The sequence below is a fragment of the Botrytis porri genome (genome assembly GCF_014898465.1).
Source record: "Botrytis porri strain MUCL 3234 chromosome Unknown BPOR_002, whole genome shotgun sequence".
In the NCBI taxonomy this organism is placed as follows: Eukaryota; Fungi; Ascomycota; class Leotiomycetes; order Helotiales; family Sclerotiniaceae; genus Botrytis; species Botrytis porri.
Genome location: NW_024066076.1, coordinates 3300919 through 3319281, shown reverse-complemented (window position 1 = coordinate 3319281; position 18363 = coordinate 3300919). Strand labels below are relative to the sequence as shown.

The 18363-nt window shown below is 42.6% G+C and overlaps 7 protein-coding genes across 7 annotated transcripts; 3 read left to right on the top strand and 4 right to left on the bottom strand.

Moving 5' to 3' along the window:
• Positions 1–185: 185 nt before the first annotated feature.
• EAF01_001988 (uncharacterized protein) lies at positions 186–865 on the top strand (the record flags this gene model as incomplete). Its single annotated transcript, XM_038910238.1, has 2 exons — positions 186–410; positions 461–865. The coding sequence occupies 2 exons, from the start codon at positions 186–188 to the stop codon at positions 863–865; spliced, it is 630 nt and encodes a 209-aa protein (XP_038775050.1).
• A 1486-nt stretch (positions 866–2351) lies between these two features.
• EAF01_001987 (uncharacterized protein) lies at positions 2352–3708 on the bottom strand (the record flags this gene model as incomplete). The annotated part of the gene is made up of 3 exons (XM_038910237.1): positions 2352–2539; positions 2591–2720; positions 2776–3708. 3 exons carry the CDS (start codon positions 3706–3708, stop codon positions 2352–2354), a joined length of 1251 nt encoding a protein of 416 aa, XP_038775049.1.
• An 867-nt stretch (positions 3709–4575) lies between these two features.
• Positions 4576–5639, bottom strand: EAF01_001986 (uncharacterized protein). The gene is made up of 3 exons (XM_038910236.1): positions 5569–5639; positions 5437–5520; positions 4576–5377 (listed from the first exon to the last, which is right to left on the bottom strand). Exons 1-3 carry the CDS (start codon positions 5593–5595, stop codon positions 4745–4747), a joined length of 744 nt encoding a protein of 247 aa, XP_038775048.1. The 5' UTR covers positions 5596–5639; the 3' UTR covers positions 4576–4744.
• A 220-nt stretch (positions 5640–5859) lies between these two features.
• Positions 5860–8217, top strand: EAF01_001985 (uncharacterized protein; the record flags this gene model as incomplete). Its single annotated transcript, XM_038910235.1, has 1 exon — positions 5860–8217. The coding sequence occupies one exon, from the start codon at positions 5860–5862 to the stop codon at positions 8215–8217; it is 2358 nt and encodes a 785-aa protein (XP_038775047.1).
• An 885-nt stretch (positions 8218–9102) lies between these two features.
• Positions 9103–10098, bottom strand: EAF01_001984 (uncharacterized protein; the record flags this gene model as incomplete). Its single annotated transcript, XM_038910234.1, has 1 exon — positions 9103–10098. The coding sequence occupies one exon, from the start codon at positions 10096–10098 to the stop codon at positions 9103–9105; it is 996 nt and encodes a 331-aa protein (XP_038775046.1).
• Positions 10099–11633: 1535 nt separating this feature from the next.
• Positions 11634–13521, top strand: EAF01_001983 (uncharacterized protein; the record flags this gene model as incomplete). Its single annotated transcript, XM_038910233.1, has 4 exons — positions 11634–11868; positions 11914–12464; positions 12515–12848; positions 12910–13521. The coding sequence occupies 4 exons, from the start codon at positions 11634–11636 to the stop codon at positions 13374–13376; spliced, it is 1587 nt and encodes a 528-aa protein (XP_038775045.1). The 3' UTR covers positions 13377–13521.
• Positions 13522–14168: 647 nt separating this feature from the next.
• EAF01_001982 (uncharacterized protein) lies at positions 14169–14807 on the bottom strand (the record flags this gene model as incomplete). The annotated part of the gene is made up of 2 exons (XM_038910232.1): positions 14169–14406; positions 14512–14807. 2 exons carry the CDS (start codon positions 14805–14807, stop codon positions 14169–14171), a joined length of 534 nt encoding a protein of 177 aa, XP_038775044.1.
• Positions 14808–18363: the final 3556 nt, after the last annotated feature.

Below are 18363 nucleotides of genomic sequence, written 5' to 3'. Positions count from 1 at the left end.
ATTCGAAGGTTGCAAAGATCCTCCGCCCGATGGGCGCCAACTAATTTGCTAAGGCTACGATCCGATCACAGTCACTTTTGTACCTGGGTATCGCTTTTCAGTCTTTAGTAGATAAAGATGTTCAAAAGCAGCCGTCCTCGAACAAAAAGCTATGAGGGATTCAAATCAGAACTGCTACTGATATCATGGCTTTGAATGACATCGAAAGTGAAGGTTTCTACCGCTTATTTAGATATCGTTTTGGAGGATGTCGAGCGTTGAAAATAAGACCAACAGACAAACAATCACTCCTTGAATACGTTTCTGCACGTTATCCAGCCAGCGAACTGGGCGCGATCCTCGAACCATTGATTGCAATGATATCTGCAACAGTGACCACAAGATATACTCTTTATCATGAGCAAGGACGAGTTCGTGCCCCCAAAACTGGACCTAGATCACAGCTAATATCCAACCACAGATAAACCCAAGTAACAAACCCATGAGCTACACCATCAATTCGGGAAGTCTTGGTGTAGTTTTGGATCCGTATGCATTATCATTACTCGCATCGTGTATCCTTTTAGGTTACTCGATTTCTTCGTTCACGCATCGACGCCAGGGGCACGATAGATGCCAGTCGTTTATTCTTGTATCCGCCATTCTGATGGCCACCACCATAGGTTTTGGATTAGGAATAGATTCCAATCTCATCATGCTAGGATTTATCCCTTGGGCCCTGATCCTGGCAATGGTTCTCAGTGTCTTCATTCATTGGACCGCTAGACGTCATCGTAGACCTCGAGACTGCCCTGGAGTGTTCTTGCTTGAAAAAATTGGAAAACCCATAATGCCTCCAAGACTCGAAGAGACCCACGGCTGCTAAGTTCACACGATGGTGCTTAAGTGGGTGCTCCTATGTGGCAAGCACAACTTAAAGGTGATCTTATTGACATCGCATTGTTTAGACACGATTATAGATCTTGATTTGGTGCAAGATCTACCACCTGGCGCGATCAAACCACCAAAAAACCAGTTAAATAAAGGTTACCAGAAAGTAGCTTATACTCTTGAAACAACCACACGAGAGTCTTGAATGACCATCCTTCTGTACTGCGGAACGTCGCTGCATACTCGTCTCACCGAGCCAATTATTGAAAGATTCCGATGCGCTATCGTGGATCGGTTCACCATATATTTGAAGCAAAAAGCATCAGTGTCATTTGAAAGTTCGCTTGGTGGGGAATATCGGTGGGAGTTCTCACAGCATGGATGACTAGCGATTCCATACTCATACTGTAAAGATGTCAAGACAAGCCACAATGAAGAGGCTAGAGCTGCGGGATCTATGGTCGAACGCAGAGTTCGGCAGGCATCGTTGAAACAGACTGTTGATTTACGATCAGCCGTTAATTATTGAAGCTGCGGACTCTCTATACTTCCAATCCATTGCTTTTACATGAGGGGACGAGCCACTAGGAGCCTTCTCTTTCCATATTGTCTTAAAATCGGAGGATGAAAGGGCTAATTATCTTAGAGGTCGAAATCGTTTTAAGTGCAGACTAATTGCAGAGAATGTCCACATCTAGAGTTTGTATACACATAAGGTTCAGGAAAAAGCAAGTGGCAGAAGTAGCCCAATCCGGAAGGCGAACAACAGTAGCAAAGGCAAGCGATCACGTGGGATTCCTCGGCCTAGGTGTATTAGTCGTCAATCGTGAGAGGCTCGGAGGCTCGAGTCGACTATGCTAGAATCAGTGATGCAGGTGAAGAATGGAAGCGAAAGGGTTGTTGAATCTGAGGAGAGTTCATAAGGACGAAGATACCAGATAGAATTGAGGAAGATACAAGATCTTGAAGAGAAACAACATGAAAGATTAAAATTCCACATGTGTATAGTAGTACAGATCCAGAAAGAATTTAACCAAGGTATATGGAATCATAAATCAAACGAGAGCCATCAAGAGGATAAAAGGGTCCGATCAATGCACACCCATGAGTGCGACGACATAAGCTGAGAAGACTTTCTGCACCTATGAAACCGATGAGCATTCGAGATTTAGGAAACTTCGAGCCATGTGGACCTCATCGTGCTGTTCAAATTGATTATTTGCAACAATTCCATGGAGCTTTGTAAATGGCAGATACCATTCGTTAGATTGATATTCTAAACCCCCGGGTAATGAGCGCAAGTCGTGTTGCAACACATTCTTGAGTCCTTGACGCCATGCCGGTAGGATACTGTACATACAAAAATTGGAGAAGGGGACAGAGTACGCTTCGAATATTAGAACGAAGACAAAGAAGAATTCATGAGAGGAACAGTTGCTTACAGAAGCAACCAAACGCTCGAGGGTATATTATAGTTCTATTTATGACTCCGAAGCAATCTTCATTTTCTCTGATGTCTCTTCCGTGCTTGATCCAACGGTAACTTTTTGGGCATCTGTTCCTTCAACGTGTCCATCCGGCTGAGCAACGACATTTTTCCTTGCTGCTAATGCCGCGGCTTTTCTTGCTGGATCAATTTCCTTCTTTGCCTTCTTGACCTTGACTGGACCTGGTACAGAGTTAGCTCAAGTGTTTATACGAGAAAGAGACTGCAACAAACCTTGTTCTGGAGGGTAAGCTTGTACTTCGATTGCTTGCCATTCTGAAGATGCTTCGAATTCCTCTCTAATTGGTTTTAAGATATCGTTAAGGTGGGCGGTGAGACTTTGTTTGATAAGTTGAGGGGTGAGCTGGGGTTGATATCAGTGACTGGTCAACAAGAACTCTGTCCACAAGTCTACTCACAATATCTGCTATGTAATCTTCCTTCAACTTCTCCACAGACTCGTAGATCAACGGCTCTTGATCTCTTCTCTCAACAACAAATCTTGAAGTACCTCCGTTCTTCAGAGCGAGAGCGCGGAAAATAACATGCTCGACGAAAGCGATGACACCATTACCTTCAACTTCCTTTGGCGTACACTTGGCTTTCTTCAATTTCTTCTCGACAGCCTCTGGCCCATCGATCAGGTCGATCTTCGAGTCCGCATCACTAGAGCTCATCTTGGCAGCTTCTCCTAGACCAGGAACCATTGTGTTCATTAAGTGTGCTCTGACTTTGTAATTAATCTTTGGCAGATTTTCCTTTGCGAAAGTGAAGATTTTCCTTTGGTCCACACCACCGAATTGTGCGTCAACATCGAGATATTGTTCGTCCAGAGCCTGCATGAGAGGGTAAATTAAACCACCAAGTGTTGGATCATCCGTTTGCTTGACGACTTCGGCACCAGCCTTTTGAGCGACGTTAATTCTGGTGATACCTTCCAACTTAAATCTATCCATTGTATATTCCTTGTCAAGTTGGTAAGAGCTGCCTAGCACAAATTCCAAACGACTCAAATCAACACCAACCGCCCTCAAAGCTGATTTGATTACTCGTTCGTAGTATTTGGCGCGGTATTCGACGAGTTCGAGAGGTGCTTTCATATTGTCCAGGTAACCGTGAATATCTGCGAGAAGAACTTTAACATTACAGCCCGCCCTCAGTAACTCTGCTATCTTAATCATTGGTACGAAGTATCCACAATGAGGCCTGCCAGTCGTTGCAGTTCCCCAGTAAACTTTGAGAGGACGCTTCTCCTTGAGGATGACATTGTCGATAATATCCCCGTCGAGAACCTCGGCAAGGTTTGCCTTGATCAGGGCGATTGATTCCTCTGGACTCATGTCGGAAGCCATGTTGTGATGTTATTGAAAGTAATTTGTTGAAAGTAAATAGACGCAAAACTCAAGAAGGGGATACTTTGACTCATCTTCGGCGGGGGATAATTTTGGCGGGGTACCGGTCGTGTCACGTGTGCGCATTATATAATATAAGCTAACCTTCCTTGAGCCTCCATAGCAATAAATAGATCTGGGCTAGCTGGGTTCAAAGTTCAGGAGAAGGGAGAAGTTCGTGTATCAACACCTCATCTATGAAGCTCTCCTACGATTTTCTCTTCACCATACACTCTAGAACATTCCTCAGCCAGATCCGATTGTAGATTACATCCAGTTATTTGTCAAGGTGTGAGGGCTTATAGCATATTTCCCTTCTTCATGCTTCCTCCCATTGTTTTATATATCTTGTGGAATGGCATCAACTACTTTAGAGGCTTATATTGGTGATACAATCTGATCTTGTTCGCGGGAAAAGCACTCAGAAATTGTACTCTTTCCTATCGAGAAAACGATAAAACGTTTCAGCAAACGAATCAGTTAGTTTTCGTACTTGATTGCAAGCAAGCTCCACCCTCGATGCTCTACCAGTATCACGCAAGAATCTAATAAGCTCCGAGAGCGGAATGTAGAAAGATATAGTTGACAGTCAATTTGGACCTAGACTGAACGTTCAAGGCGAGAGGGCGCCTGATCGATGAGCGAGATTGAAGCAAAGCGAAATCAGAGCTTGACAGCCATAATATCATAACACTGGAGTTGCTTCCGGTATTACATTGCAGCCTTTGAACAAAGAAGCCATGGATGTGTGACTTTGAACCCAATCGTGTACTAGTGATATCACAAAAACACGCGTGAAAAGTGAAAAGTAGATTGACGGAGGAACCTGATGTCTCAAAAAAAAAAAGACAGTCTCGATCAAATTGTATTACAGCCAAAACTCGACGGATCTGGGCTGCAGAATAGAACGAAATTTTCATTAAGGATTTTGTACAGGGTCAGCAGTGCTTTTGCTTTCGTCAAATCCGAAACAATCCTACAGACTCAATCGGCTCCTCTATTTTCCTTTCTTGACCCAGTCCTCTACCTTTTCTCTTCCTTCGGTGACCTTGCCATCCACTATTGAAATTGCCTGCTTTGAATGCACCCGTGCCATTCTCCATGCGTTCTCTATGCTCTCCCTTGTCCTAATATGTGTATCCGCAATCACTGGAAATCTTCTCTCATATTCCCATGCCAAGTTGGCGACATTTCTCATCGTTACTGGAAGAACAACCCATCCTGCTCCAATCCCGACTGCGAATGGAACAGCAGCTCTCAGTACGATGTTTCTGTTTCGTGATATAATTGAACCAGTCATAGCAGCAACCAAAACATAGATAGCTCCAGGCATTAACTTCTCCCCAGATTGTTGGGATGGTGCAAGTGAAGCAATCGTGGATGTAAAACTGGATTCAAGGTTAAGGGCAGAGTCCATTATGGAGTTCAATTTGTTTTCGGTAGCGACGACATGTGCATAGAGAAATAATCGACTCTTTCCTATTTGTACAGCGAGCCTGTCGGTAGGAGTTGGACCAGTATGTTTTTTTAATAATTCCTCCGATGCGGGGCTTGGAGATTTGGATGATGGTAGAGTTGGAGCGGATGTGGGAGGGAGCTCCTCGAAGTCATCATAGATAGGTTTTCTTCCCTAAAATCATGCGATAGTTAGTGACAGCGATGTGAGTGGGTTTAAACGCTGCTGCGTACATCTGGTGCTTCGGCATGTAATGGTCTCTGAGGATAGAGAGCCATTCCGATTAAGGCTGCGCCAGTTGCTATAGGCGCAATGCGCTTTGAATTGTTAGCTAAGTATAATTTTGCGTACTTGATTATACTGACCTGCCGCAGGAATACTCTGGAAGCCATTGCTCAATTGACTTGATCGTACAATTGGTATGTATTGGGATTGAATTCCTCGGTCGTTGAAGCTTCGTCAACTTCAAGGTCCCGTTCGTATGAATTTTTATGCAAACATGCTGACGTAATTATTCTCATTCAACGCATGTGCATAATTCATGAAGCTACCCAGGTACGTACCCAAGTGCTATTCTCCGCATTACCTATTATGCAATCGTCTTTCAACCACCAACTCTCGTGCCATTGAGAGTTTGGACGAACGTACCGTAGAGTATGTTGAAAGCTACTACGCCCAGGCCGTGGGTTTGTTCTCGGTGCGTTAGGAGACAAATCCAATCACGCCGAAGACTTGCGACAGCTTCTACACAATATCGCGAATCTCGACCTGTACCTGTAGACAACTCTGCTCCAGGCGCAAAGCATGATGATAGGACTTTGCGGCAGATCTTCGACTCTCCGAATTTCTGGGCAGAATTTTCTCAATCCTCGAAACAAAGTTACAATAGACCGGCTGTCGGACTTTTTCAAAATCGGTACCTTGTCAACCCCCAAGGATTCGAAGTTTTTGCAAACACGAGTTTGCGAAAGGCACAAAGAATTGTGGACAAAGTTTTAAAGGCTTCGACAGTTGAGGAATACAGACATGTTGCTAGAGAACTAGATCGTCTTAGTGACCTGCTGTGCCGGGTCATCGATTTGTCGGATTTTGTTCGAGCTACACATCCGAACGCAGCTATACAAGCAGCTGCATCAAGAGCCTACGCAAAAATGTTCGAGTATATGAACATCTTGAATACAACTACTGGGCTGGATAAGCAACTTGAGATTGCCATGGGTACACCAGAGATTGTAGCAGGATGGACAGAGGAAGAAGTCGTAGTCGCAGATATTTTAAGGAAAGACTTTGCAAAGTCGGCCATTGATCTACCTCGTGCCCAGCGAGAAAGGTTTGTAGCTCTGTCGCAACAAATCAGTGAAATTGGTCCCGAATTTGTCGATTATATGACACCCGCAAAACCTTACTTAACTTTTGAAAGTAGTAAGTTGAAGGGAATGGATCCAGTACTGGTGAGGCAATATACGACATGGGGACAGACTAAAATTCCAACCATAGGTGGTGCTGCCGCTGCAGCTATTAGGTCAGTTCAGAGTGAAGATGTTAGAAAAGAGATATTCATGGCTACTCGAACAGCCTCAAGGAATACAGTATATAAACTGGAGGAGCTTATGCGCAAAAGAGCAGAGCTGGCCAAACTCTCTAGGTACGAAAGTTATTCTCACCTAGCTCTAGGAGACAAAATGGCCAAAAGTCCAGCATCTGTATCACAATTCTTGGAAGCACTGGCAAAGGATAACAATCAGATTGTAAAAGGAGAAGTTTCCGAGCTCCTCAAGTTTAAGCTGTCGAACTCGCATGGCTCTTCTCCAGGTTTACAGCCATGGGATAAAGATTACTACATGTCACAAATTTTGGCTTCAGTGCGTTCGCACTCTCGCAATTCCGATTTTCTTTCAGCATATTTCTCGCTTGGTACAGTCATGCAAGGACTCTCTAGGCTATTTACACGACTCTACGGTGTTAGACTTGCTCCTCATGAGACAATGCCAGGAGAGACATGGAACTCAGATGTTCGAAGGCTAGATGTAATCTCTGAAACCGATGGTCACGTTGCTGTACTTTACTGTGATCTGTTTTCCCGTCCTGGAAAGTCCCCAAATCCCGCACACTTCACCCTTCGCTGTTCTCGAGAGATCACAACGCCTGAACTCGAAGAAACTTCGACATTTTCTCAAAATAGCCTGTTCAAGACTGATGAAGAAGCTGCTAACGATGGTATGGCCACTTCAAGAGCTTCGGGAGTTCTCAAGCAATTGCCAACCATCGCCCTCATTTGTGATTTCGTCACAATGTCCGGAAAGTCTTCCCGCCCTGCACTTCTCAGTTTCAACGAGGTGCAAACTCTCTTCCACGAGATGGGCCATGCCATTCACTCCGTCCTCGGGCGAACATCTCTCCAGAATGTTTCAGGAACTCGTTGTGCCACCGACTTCGCAGAGTTGCCTTCAGTCCTCATGGAACATTTCGCAGCAGACCCATCTGTTCTTTCTTTATTCGCGCGCCATTATGAAACCGATCAACCACTCCCATATGAAATGGTAGCCGAAAAACTAGCATTAGACAAACGTTTCGAAGGCTCTGATACCGAAAATCAGATTATCCTTTCCATGCTCGATTTAGCATATCATTCTGACCTCCCTCTCTCTCCATCTTTCAACTCGACAGAAATATATCATTCTCTCCAGCAAAAACACGGTGCTCTCCCAGTTGACCCCCCAGGAACATGCTGGCACGGTTTTTTCGGGCATCTCTTCGGATACGGTAGTACGTACTACAGTTATCTCTTCGACCGAGTTCTCGCAAGAAGGATCTGGCAAGTGGTATTCAAAGATGGAGAAGCCGGTGGCAGCATCCACAGAGATAACGGCGAGAAGATGAAAGAAGAAGTTTTGAAGTGGGGTGGAGGAAGAGATCCTTGGAAATGCTTGGCGGGTGTACTAGATGATGGAAGAGTGGAGAATGGTGATGAGAAAGCTATGGCGATTGTGGGTAGTTGGGGTGTGAAGGAATAGGAAGGTCTACTCGTGTAGAAGTGGACTTTTATGAATAGCTTGTGCATATATGTATATACCCTTGAGCTCAGATGCGGTGGTCCTGATAGACATTATCATGTACATGGATATCCAGTTTGTTCAAATTTATCAGTTCGCTCCTCTATGTGGCAGTGGATGTGAGAATAAGTGTCCAACATATAGGTGCGTGGATAGTAAGCCACAATGTCACAATAGAAGCGTTGAAATGCAGTTCCGGGATGTGGACCGACCACCGCTGACGTTTAATACAACTTGTAAGACAGAAGATTAGAGGAACTAGTCGGCCGCTTGAAGAGCCCACTATTAGTCGATGACTGCTCGTCTAATGGGTAGGTATTGACACGAAAGCTAGCTATCAGGGTCTTGGATTGACATCTTCAGGCTTTGAATAAGAAGTTCTGGGACAGGATTCAGGGAATAAAGTCCCGAAGCTATGATGTTATGTTAGATCAAATATAAATTGAAACGATTATGAATTTACTATTACCATTACTATTACTGTTAAATTATAATTTTTGTAGTGAAGAGAGCTAATTATCTAATAACACTTGAATTAATACATCCTCTAAGAGAATACCAACCAGTGCTAGTCTCTCACAGTTAGATCCTCAGTACCGTTGTCGATGCTTCAAGGATTTCCAAAATGATATAACCAGCCTTTTTCTATGTTCAAGCTCCTACATAGGAACTTGTCTCCATATTCTTGTTTCATCTCTAGAATCACATCTTCTTTGGCCAAAAGCATAGTGTCCAATATTACCATTCATTCAGAATGAAAACAAAAAACATTCAAAATCAATCCAACAATATGAGTATTCTCATTCTAGTCTGGACATCGGACAATCTGGTTGTCAAAATGCAATTCTAGTCATTTTGACAAATAGTCCTGAAATCCGGAAAACCATCCTCGGGCAGAACTTTCGTGATTGAACAGACGACTCCTCTCTCCTGAAAATGTCGCATGACAGGCTCCAATATCTCATCCCGTTCTGTATAACTATTCCGAGAATTCTCTCGGCTAGGCGCAATCAATTCCACTTCCGTGAGAAATCTCATCGATGCGGGTAATGTGTTTGCAAAACTTGTAACTTCGTCTGACCAAGTCTGCTCTCGAACAGAGTAGGCCCCTGGGTAAAACTTTTTAATTTGCTGCAGTTCACATACTAGTCCTAGATACATCAGCGATTGTGGAAGCAAATCCTCTATGTGGTGTTCAATTGGTTGTCTCGGCGATCGGCCACTCAATACAATCGGATCGATTGTTAGCGAAGTCATTTGTTGGAAACCTGACAAGTTACCCAGAAATAATGGTTTCTCTACATTTGATTCCGCGTCCTGTCTTGGAAGAGGTGCGTAAGAAGTGCCGTCTAGAAATCGTAAATCAAGTTCTTTCGAACTGCCTCTGTGTAGGTCCAGTATCTTCCGGATGTTTTTGCTTCTCAAATCCAGTATTCTATCAGAGTTTGATAGTGTCAAGGGAAATGCGTATGTCCATCTAAATCTTATAAGCTCCTTCAAAGTCGAAACAATTCGAGAAACCCTAGAGACTGGTACATTACTGCGATCAAGTGAAAAGTCGGTAATGGCAGAATGCTGGACTAGTTCTGCCTCTGACAGTGAAACACCCGGACTTCTTCTGTCCCACCTCTGTTGGTCCATTATGTTACTCGTAAGAGATGACGTGTAGACAGATCTCACATTTGGCAGGTCCCAAAACTTCAAAAGTATTGATGAACCTGACAATGATGAAATTGGTAATGTGAACGAACCTCGGGAAATATATATCGTTTGAAGGTTTTGGAAACAATGAGCTGAAATCGAAGGTCCAGGCGGCGCACCCAATTCATAAGCTCGATCCATTGATGTAATATGAAGTGTTTCGACATTGGGGAGATGCTGTATTATAAGATTTAAAACAACCAGAGCAAAATTCTCGAACCCATGGGATTCAACTAGCGATGCACCTGTGCCCATGCGAAAAGCCAAAGTATACTCAGACAGGTCGTTTGTTCAGTTATCTAAATACCTTAAGACCCAGGGCTGTATTCTACCATTCTTGAAGACATCCAAATCATCTCTGTGGCTCTTTCTCCACACCGCAAACTGTTCAGCTGGAACGGCGGACCGAAGCTCCCTATCCCAGCCTTTCCTATCGGGTCTTAGTGGTTCATATTCACGGAGATCCAATAGTTTCACTGAAGCAACAGATTCCGGAAATTCTATAGCAGTTCGAAGGAAACACCATAGACAATATCCCGAGTGCTTATACTTGTCAAAGCTCCAAGACTTACATACCAGCGGCATAGAATGTTTGTACAGAATCCTCGAAGTTTTACCAATCCGCACTCGATCGGCAACTTTTACAAGATGAAATAGCAGTCGAGTAATTATTTCGAGTGGTAGTTCCGTAATAACATTCTTACGTTTTTGGGAACCATCATATTAATGTCATATTCCGCTGATTCAACTTCCTCCTCTTTCGATGGCATATCCTCGAAAACTGGTTTAGAATGACCAGGCTCACGTCAGATTTCGCAGCGACTCTCCTGAAAAAACAGATTCGTTTGTGACAGCTTGTAGCGATGGAACTGTGGGTAGCCTTAATGATTGAAGCAGATTGACCGTTGATCATCTGTGTTAAGTTAGATTTCAAGTTTGTATGATAGTCTGAAATGAAAGATTCCATGCAAAATAAATCAATGAATGAATGTATGTAAATGGTATATTAATGGGAGAATTGAATGACATGTTTTAGGTGTGTGATTCTTTCTACATTGATGTGATACTTCAGCTGCTTCCTTCGCTTCCACTAAAACCAAATAACAGGATTATTGTGAAGGGTCACGTGAACGTGTAGCAAAACATAAATTGTCCTCCGAGTTGTGTGACGCACAGAAGCACAAATTTCGGGATGGCGTTTATTCACAAATGCAATCCTAAAACCATCAGCCATCTGAATCTTCCTTCTACAATCTGGAATATGTTCGAGATACATTGAGATTGATGATTGCAGATCGAAAAGTGGTCTCCATTGCATAGCTCGGTAAGCACCACACAAATACTGGATGGTCATTGGAATGATTGAGTACATGGCCAATTCGGGTGTGTAGGAATGCGATTACAATAGCTGAACAACGCAGCTTGCTACTAGACAAAAGTGTTACATATGAATGTCGATCTTTCGATTTGTAGCGGTGCATGAAGTCATGTACTGTCTTGACAAAATTTCCGCTTTAGTGCAAATTCTCATTGGTTGGTGATATGTCTAGAAGGGGATCTAAGATTGTGGGGATGTAGATGAGTACTGTTTATATCCTCATCCCCTGCGCTCAAGGTAAAGCTGGTTTTCTGCTTATCCTCTTTTCGTCTTTTCTTACCATGCTACATTGACTAAAATGAGAGTCCTCACTGTTTTATCTGGTCTGCTATCTCAAGTCAATCTATTGATATGTGTGTATGCCATTGCTATATACACATTCACTTTGGTCATATATAGACTATATTTCAGTCCTTTGGCTAAGTTTCCTGGTCCAAAGTTGACAGCTGCGACTGAATGGTATGAAATATATTACCAGCTCGTCAAAGGTGGACAGTTTTTTCGAAAACTTCCCGAATGGCATGAAAAATATGGTTCGTCTCTTGATCCAATGCCCGTCCTATACTAAAAATTGCAAGGCCCAATTGTTCGTATCAATCCTACAGAGCTCCATATCAGTGATCCTGAGTTCTATGATACAATATACACAACCGATAGACGCGACAAACTGCCCCTTCATTCCTCTCTTCCTACCGTTCCGTTATCTGGTCAATCTACCCTAGATCACTTCCTTCATCGAAAACGACGTGCCGCACTCAATCCTTTCTTCTCTAAACCTAACATTCAGAAATTTGTTCCATTTATCCAATCCCGAGTCGACACCTTGGTAAATCGTATCAATACTGAATACAAAGGGACCGACAAGATTCTTGATCTCGGAGATGTTTTTTCTTGTTATACGACAGATGTGGTGATGGAATGTAGCTTTGGTACTAATTATAATTTTTGTGAAAAAGGAGAATTCACATCGGATTTTATGGTGGCTGTAGCTGGTATGCTATCTATAGTGCACTGGACAGAGCATTTTCCAAGTATAGCATGGTTTATGAATTTGGTACTTGCTTTACCATACAGCGTGCTGAAGAAGATTGTACCGCAAACATCAATGCCTGTGTTGGAGTGGCTCGAGGTGATTTGTTAAATCGTTCTTAGAAGATATTGATACTGACATTTAAACAGGACCTGAGACACGAATTGAGAGCAGTGATGTATGGAACCAAGGAAAAGAACGATACCTCACGGTCAACCATATTTCACGAGATCATAGAATCCAGTCTTCCTGTTGAAGAGAAAACAGAGCAGAGGCTTCATCAAGAAGCACAAGTAGTAGTCGGTGCCGGTGTTGAAACGACAAAGTGGACGTTGGCAGTTGCAATGTTCCATCTGCTTGACCAACCGGACCTTCTCTCTAAACTACGAGCTGAAACACATGAAGTCTTTCCAGATCCCTCCTCTCCACCTTCACTAACAACTCTCGAAAAACTGCCCTATTTAATTGCAGTCTGCCAAGAAGGTATTGTAGACACTAAATCCAATGACATCACGTGTAATTTCTGACACAATTGGGTGAATAGCAATTCGTCTTTCCATGGGACCAGTCCAGCACCTGCCACGATTTGCTCACAAACCCCTCCCATATACCGACCCAGCCACAGGACACACTTACACGATTCCCGCCGGTACCCCACTATCCTGCGCTACACCAATTATCCATTACAACGAATCAATCTTCCCATCTTCTCATTCTTTCATCCCCGAGAGATGGCTCCCAGATCCAATCACCGGCCTACCACCCAAAGTCACAATACCTTCAGGAGAAGAAAAACCACTCACAAAATATCTTGTCAGTTTCTCGAAAGGGAGTAGACAATGTTTAGGGATGAATCTAGCGTATGCGGAGTTGTATATTGCACTTGCGAGTTTTGTCCGAAGATGTGAATTTGAATTGTGGGAAACGAATCAGGAAGCGGTGGAAATTTGGTCGGAGTACCTTATTAATGTTCCTAAACCGGGGACTGGAATTAGAGTGAAAGTTCTTTAATGGAATGGGATAGAATGGGGTGAAAGAGCAGCGAGTGTTAATTATATGTATTTGTATGTAGAATGTTGATGATTAGCTATTAGCAGTGGTTATCATGCATAGTTTGCGATCCTTCTCAACTACGATACGGTATGAATCAAAAGACGTAAATCTATAACTTGAACCTACGTCAGGACTTCATAACATAGACCGAGCCATGAATTCATAATTCGTTCTCGCTATCCACACATGTCGTTTCCAACAACCAAAAACGTCTCTGAACTTGCTTTTGCACCTACATACAGTAAATCGTTGAAGTGATCTCTGCCAACCAGATTGCCGTATTCATCGATGTATGTGCTCTCGATACAAGTAACAATACAACTAGTGAAACCTCCATCATGTTTCGCTTCATCTAAAGCACAAATCTCATATTGGTCGCGCAGAAAATTGTAGAAATCACATCACGCCCAGTTAACTATTCCTGGTCAAATAATTTTGCTTTTGTGTTATTCAATACTCTATGAATCTCCGATTCATACATACACCGAATAAACAGATCATAACACCGCGATGCATTATTAATAGTGCTGATATCATATCTGAGCTTTCTCGTTATGGAAATGCACATAATGCAACCGGGCTGGCTTGCCGAAACGTGATTGTCGCGTTGGGGGACTACTTATTTTCCCCAACTTCCTCGCTCGACTAACGATCTCGTCTCGCTTATAATTCCAATCCTCGATTAATTCCCAGACTCCATATCCCCATCTATCCCAAATTCCTTTTCCTTCTCTCTCCCCTCACCCCACCCTAACACAAAGCCAACAACCCTCCAAACGCCACCCCCAACGCCATCCACGCCTGTTTCCCCGCACTCACCCCCCTCCCCTCCCCCGCATCTCCCTTCTTACTCCCATCCTGCAAATACACTGATAACGTCCACGACCCGCCACAGATCTGGCTCGTGTTTCCTTTACATGGAAGATCGCATTTGGAGTCATCGACTTTGGAGGCGAGGGCAGAGAGATATTGCGCGCAGTAGCATTCTCTGGGGGTGTGTTAGTTTGTTTGTGTTTGTGTTTCGGATTGGGATTTTGATTTTTATATGGGAGTAAGTAGCAAATAAACTCGAAACAGGGGAATAAAAACAAACCTCGTATACTCAATCCCCGCATACGCATAACCATTCGATTTACAAAACGCCATACAAAGCGGTACAGTCATCACATCGAGCGCTTCCGTGACGCCTCCATTGAGAGATCGTAAGCCGCCGGTGGTATTCGTATTGCTAGTTTCGTTGTAGCAGCCGAGATAGGTGTAGGAGGATGCGCTGGGGATGATGGCGGGGATGATGCTGGAGGTGGAGGTGGAGGTGGAGGGGGTTGTGGAGGTTTGGGCGAGGGTGAGGGTGGTGAGGAGGAGGATGAGGAGGGGAAGGGTTGGGGCCATTGTATCGGTATTTGTGTTGAATGAGTTGGTTTCTTTTTGTGTCTTATTTTTTTGGTAAGAGGTATGTGAATATATGTGAAAGCACACGTAAATAAAGATACACTATAATAATACCACCTCAAAACGAACGGACAGCAACGACAACGCGGAGCAGAACAAAGTGTAGTAGAGTGAATGATGAGATATCAAAATTAAAGACTCTACAAAATACAAGCACAAACCAGAAGAAAGAAAAAAAAAGTCAAACCAAGCAACTCAAACAGAGCACAGCTATCCTTAAACTTTCCCATCCCGATTAAAAAAATTGGCATGGCAAGCTGGAAAATGGAAAGTATGCCCGAGACTTTTTGTTCAGCGCGGGAGGTCGACGGCTGGGGCTTGGGGCTTGATTGAAACTTTAACTTTATTTGGGTTCGGGGGTGTTTAGTGATCGCTTGGGCTGATCGATAGTGGGGTTTATGGTGGAGTTTTGGGGGTTTGGGGTTGGATGATAGGAGGGTGGGTAATCATGATGAATTTTGGTGATGGTGGTGGATGCTGTTCAATTTGTCTTGATGAGAGGGAAACTAGTAAGATTACATTTTTGAGAAATATTCCTCATCCGTATCCCAATTCTTCTAATCTCATCCAGGTATGACAAGACCAAACCCCATATAAGAACCTAGGTAGCTCAGACATAGCTCCATGCTGTAGTACCTCACACGAAGAGAAACTTCAACCCTGAATACGAAGCCGCCAGGTGAGCACAGAGAATCCGAGCGTACGATCATATCCATGTTTTTGTACTTCCAATGCGCAACACGCAATATGTGGATGTATTTTTGTAGGGATTTTGTGGATTCTGATTGAGCTGGTTGTATTGATTATGAGGTCCCCTGGATCTTACTGCTTTGGGATGGTACTGGGTAGGAGAGGGGATTGGTTGGAATTGAGGATGATGGGCTTGGAGAGTTGATAGGGTATACCTGTGCTATGATGCCTTGTTCATACTATGAAGTTAGGGCTTTCGGATTGTAGGTATCTATTTTAGGATTCAATCTTGGTAGATAATATTATCTTGACGTTAAGAGTATATTATATACGTAGATAAGAACCATATTTTTTCGTCTCGATTTGATCATTCAATTGTATGCCTCATTTTTTCGTTGAAGTTCGTTAGGACATATTATTATCAATATGTATACCTCGTACTCGAGTATATCTTCGACCCTTTCCATTCTACAGTTAAGAAATTTCCTCTGATTTCGATAACTATCCACTTTGAATCAGACATAGAGATGAATTAGAATCTCAAAGTACCTGATTTGCATCAGTGACACCTCATCAAGCTGTATATCACAGAAATACTCTTAAAACACACTCACATCGACTCCTAAGCTCCAACAATGTAGAAGTTAGGCAGTTTCCACCATGTCGTTGGTGTAGAATCGCGAGAAATAGGATGCAAACAAAAACGATAAAAACACCTCTGCAGAAGTTATATTTCTCCGAGGAGTTCGGTTCCCTTACGAACTCTCTGGCATTTTCACATCTCACCTTATGGTATAATGCCATAGAGATGTTCTTGGCATGACATGTTTCTATAATTGAAATGTTCTTCAAGTTTCTGTTGTGAAAGAGTATGCGTCGCTCATATCACATACTCGGAAATGGATGAATTATACGGAGTTCATTCGCAGATACCTCTGCTATCTTGAATATACTATGTGAGAAACAGGTTTATCATTGAAGGAAGGAAGAAAGTATACCTGAAAAAACACACCACTTGTATCTTGGTTTTTCCCAGTATCTAATTTCGTGATGAAGATATAAGTTTCGAGTATGGATAATATATTTTTGTCAAGTGATCTGATGTCATCGTCGATATTATGATATTCTTCTCAAGACTTTTGAATCCAAAGGGGATTTTTCGAATGATACGGCATTATGTTTGTATCATTCGCACTTAAGAGTAAAGTTGGTTCAATCATACTATTTAGTCAGTAAAGACGAAATGATAACGAATAAGTAACTCGAACAACGTATCGCGAGCATAATCTCAATAAAAGCCAGATTTTCTCTGATCCCGAGTCTTTACTATAAGAGGACTCATTTAGTGTAAAGCAAGTCCTCTTAAAGAAGAACCAATCTCCATTCTAAAATTGAACCAGAGATGTCACTAAAGAAATCAGGCAAGCAACAACATATCCCTTCTAGCAAATAGAAAAGACAAAGAATCTCAGGACCAGTCACTCACCCCCCCCCCCCCCCCCCCCCCCCCGCTTCTCTCTAAGCCCCTCCTCAAAGCATCTCGTGAAGAGAGATAAACCCAACTTTCATAAAAGTGACCTGTTTTCATCATAGATTCTGTACTCATATTTGGACGTGTCTGACTTGCTGCTGATAGGTGTGCGATAGTGTATTATTTCACACTCGCACTTGAGGGGATGTATGAACATGGAAAAGAAAAATCTCAGGATATGTCACTCATCCCCCTCTCTAAGCCTCTATTTAGAGTATCTAGTAAAGTGAGATAAATCTAACTTTCTTAAAGTGACTTGTTTTCGTGATAGATTTCAGAAAGATGTTTCTTGGGTGGCGCGCTGTGAAAGTGTGTGATGGTGTATTCTTTCACACTCGCGTGATAGGGGATGAATAAACATGAAAATGAAAATGTGTTGATAATCTCAGATATTGCCACTTATCCCCATCTCTATCTTATTCCTACTTCGTCGAAGAAAGGATGAGAGATTATAATGGAATTTCTTGTGGTGACTGGTTTCTTCATAGATTTCCCTTCTAATATCTTCCATCTGCGATTGTAAAGTGCATTTTCTCTCACTCACTCGACAGGTTGGGTAGTTGTGAGATGATGTGTGATATAACAGGTGAGTAAAATCCCAATCTCGGAAGAAGTCACGAATTCCTCTCTATGTATTCATTCTTCATGGAAGATAGGAATGATAGAGACCACCACGGGGCTACTTGACGCTACTTGTTTCATCATAAATTTGATGGCTAGTTCTTTGTGATATTGTCAGGATGGATTGAACAGTATGTTCTTCCACACTCGGATTTAGAGGATATGTAAGAAATAGAATACGAAATGGATATATACGTACCGGAATAAGAAAACCTATCTCAGAACTCCCCATCTATCTCCAATATCTCCAATCTCTATACCAAACACATCGAAGGAACTCAGGGTATCTGTGTGAAACATAATCCCTCGCATCAATATCTCATTCGAGCAATGAAATGCGAAGTTAGCTTCCACACGTAAGTTCAGTACCCCACTTTTCGGCCACCCCTCTTTTCGACCACCTTATAAAATATATATATACAATTTTTAAACTTTAATAATTCAACAATTATTCAATTATAATACAATCTTCTGTAGTATCAGTTTCATATATACTATTGGAGTTCACTCTATCAATTTCACGATCATCAGCTTCGATTTAAGCCTGGTATATAACCTTAATCCCAGAAAACTTCGAATTTGAGCTAATGTTAATCTTCCTTTTTTTTTTTAAGTATAATATATTCTAATTCGTGTTTTAATTCCTTTATTCGA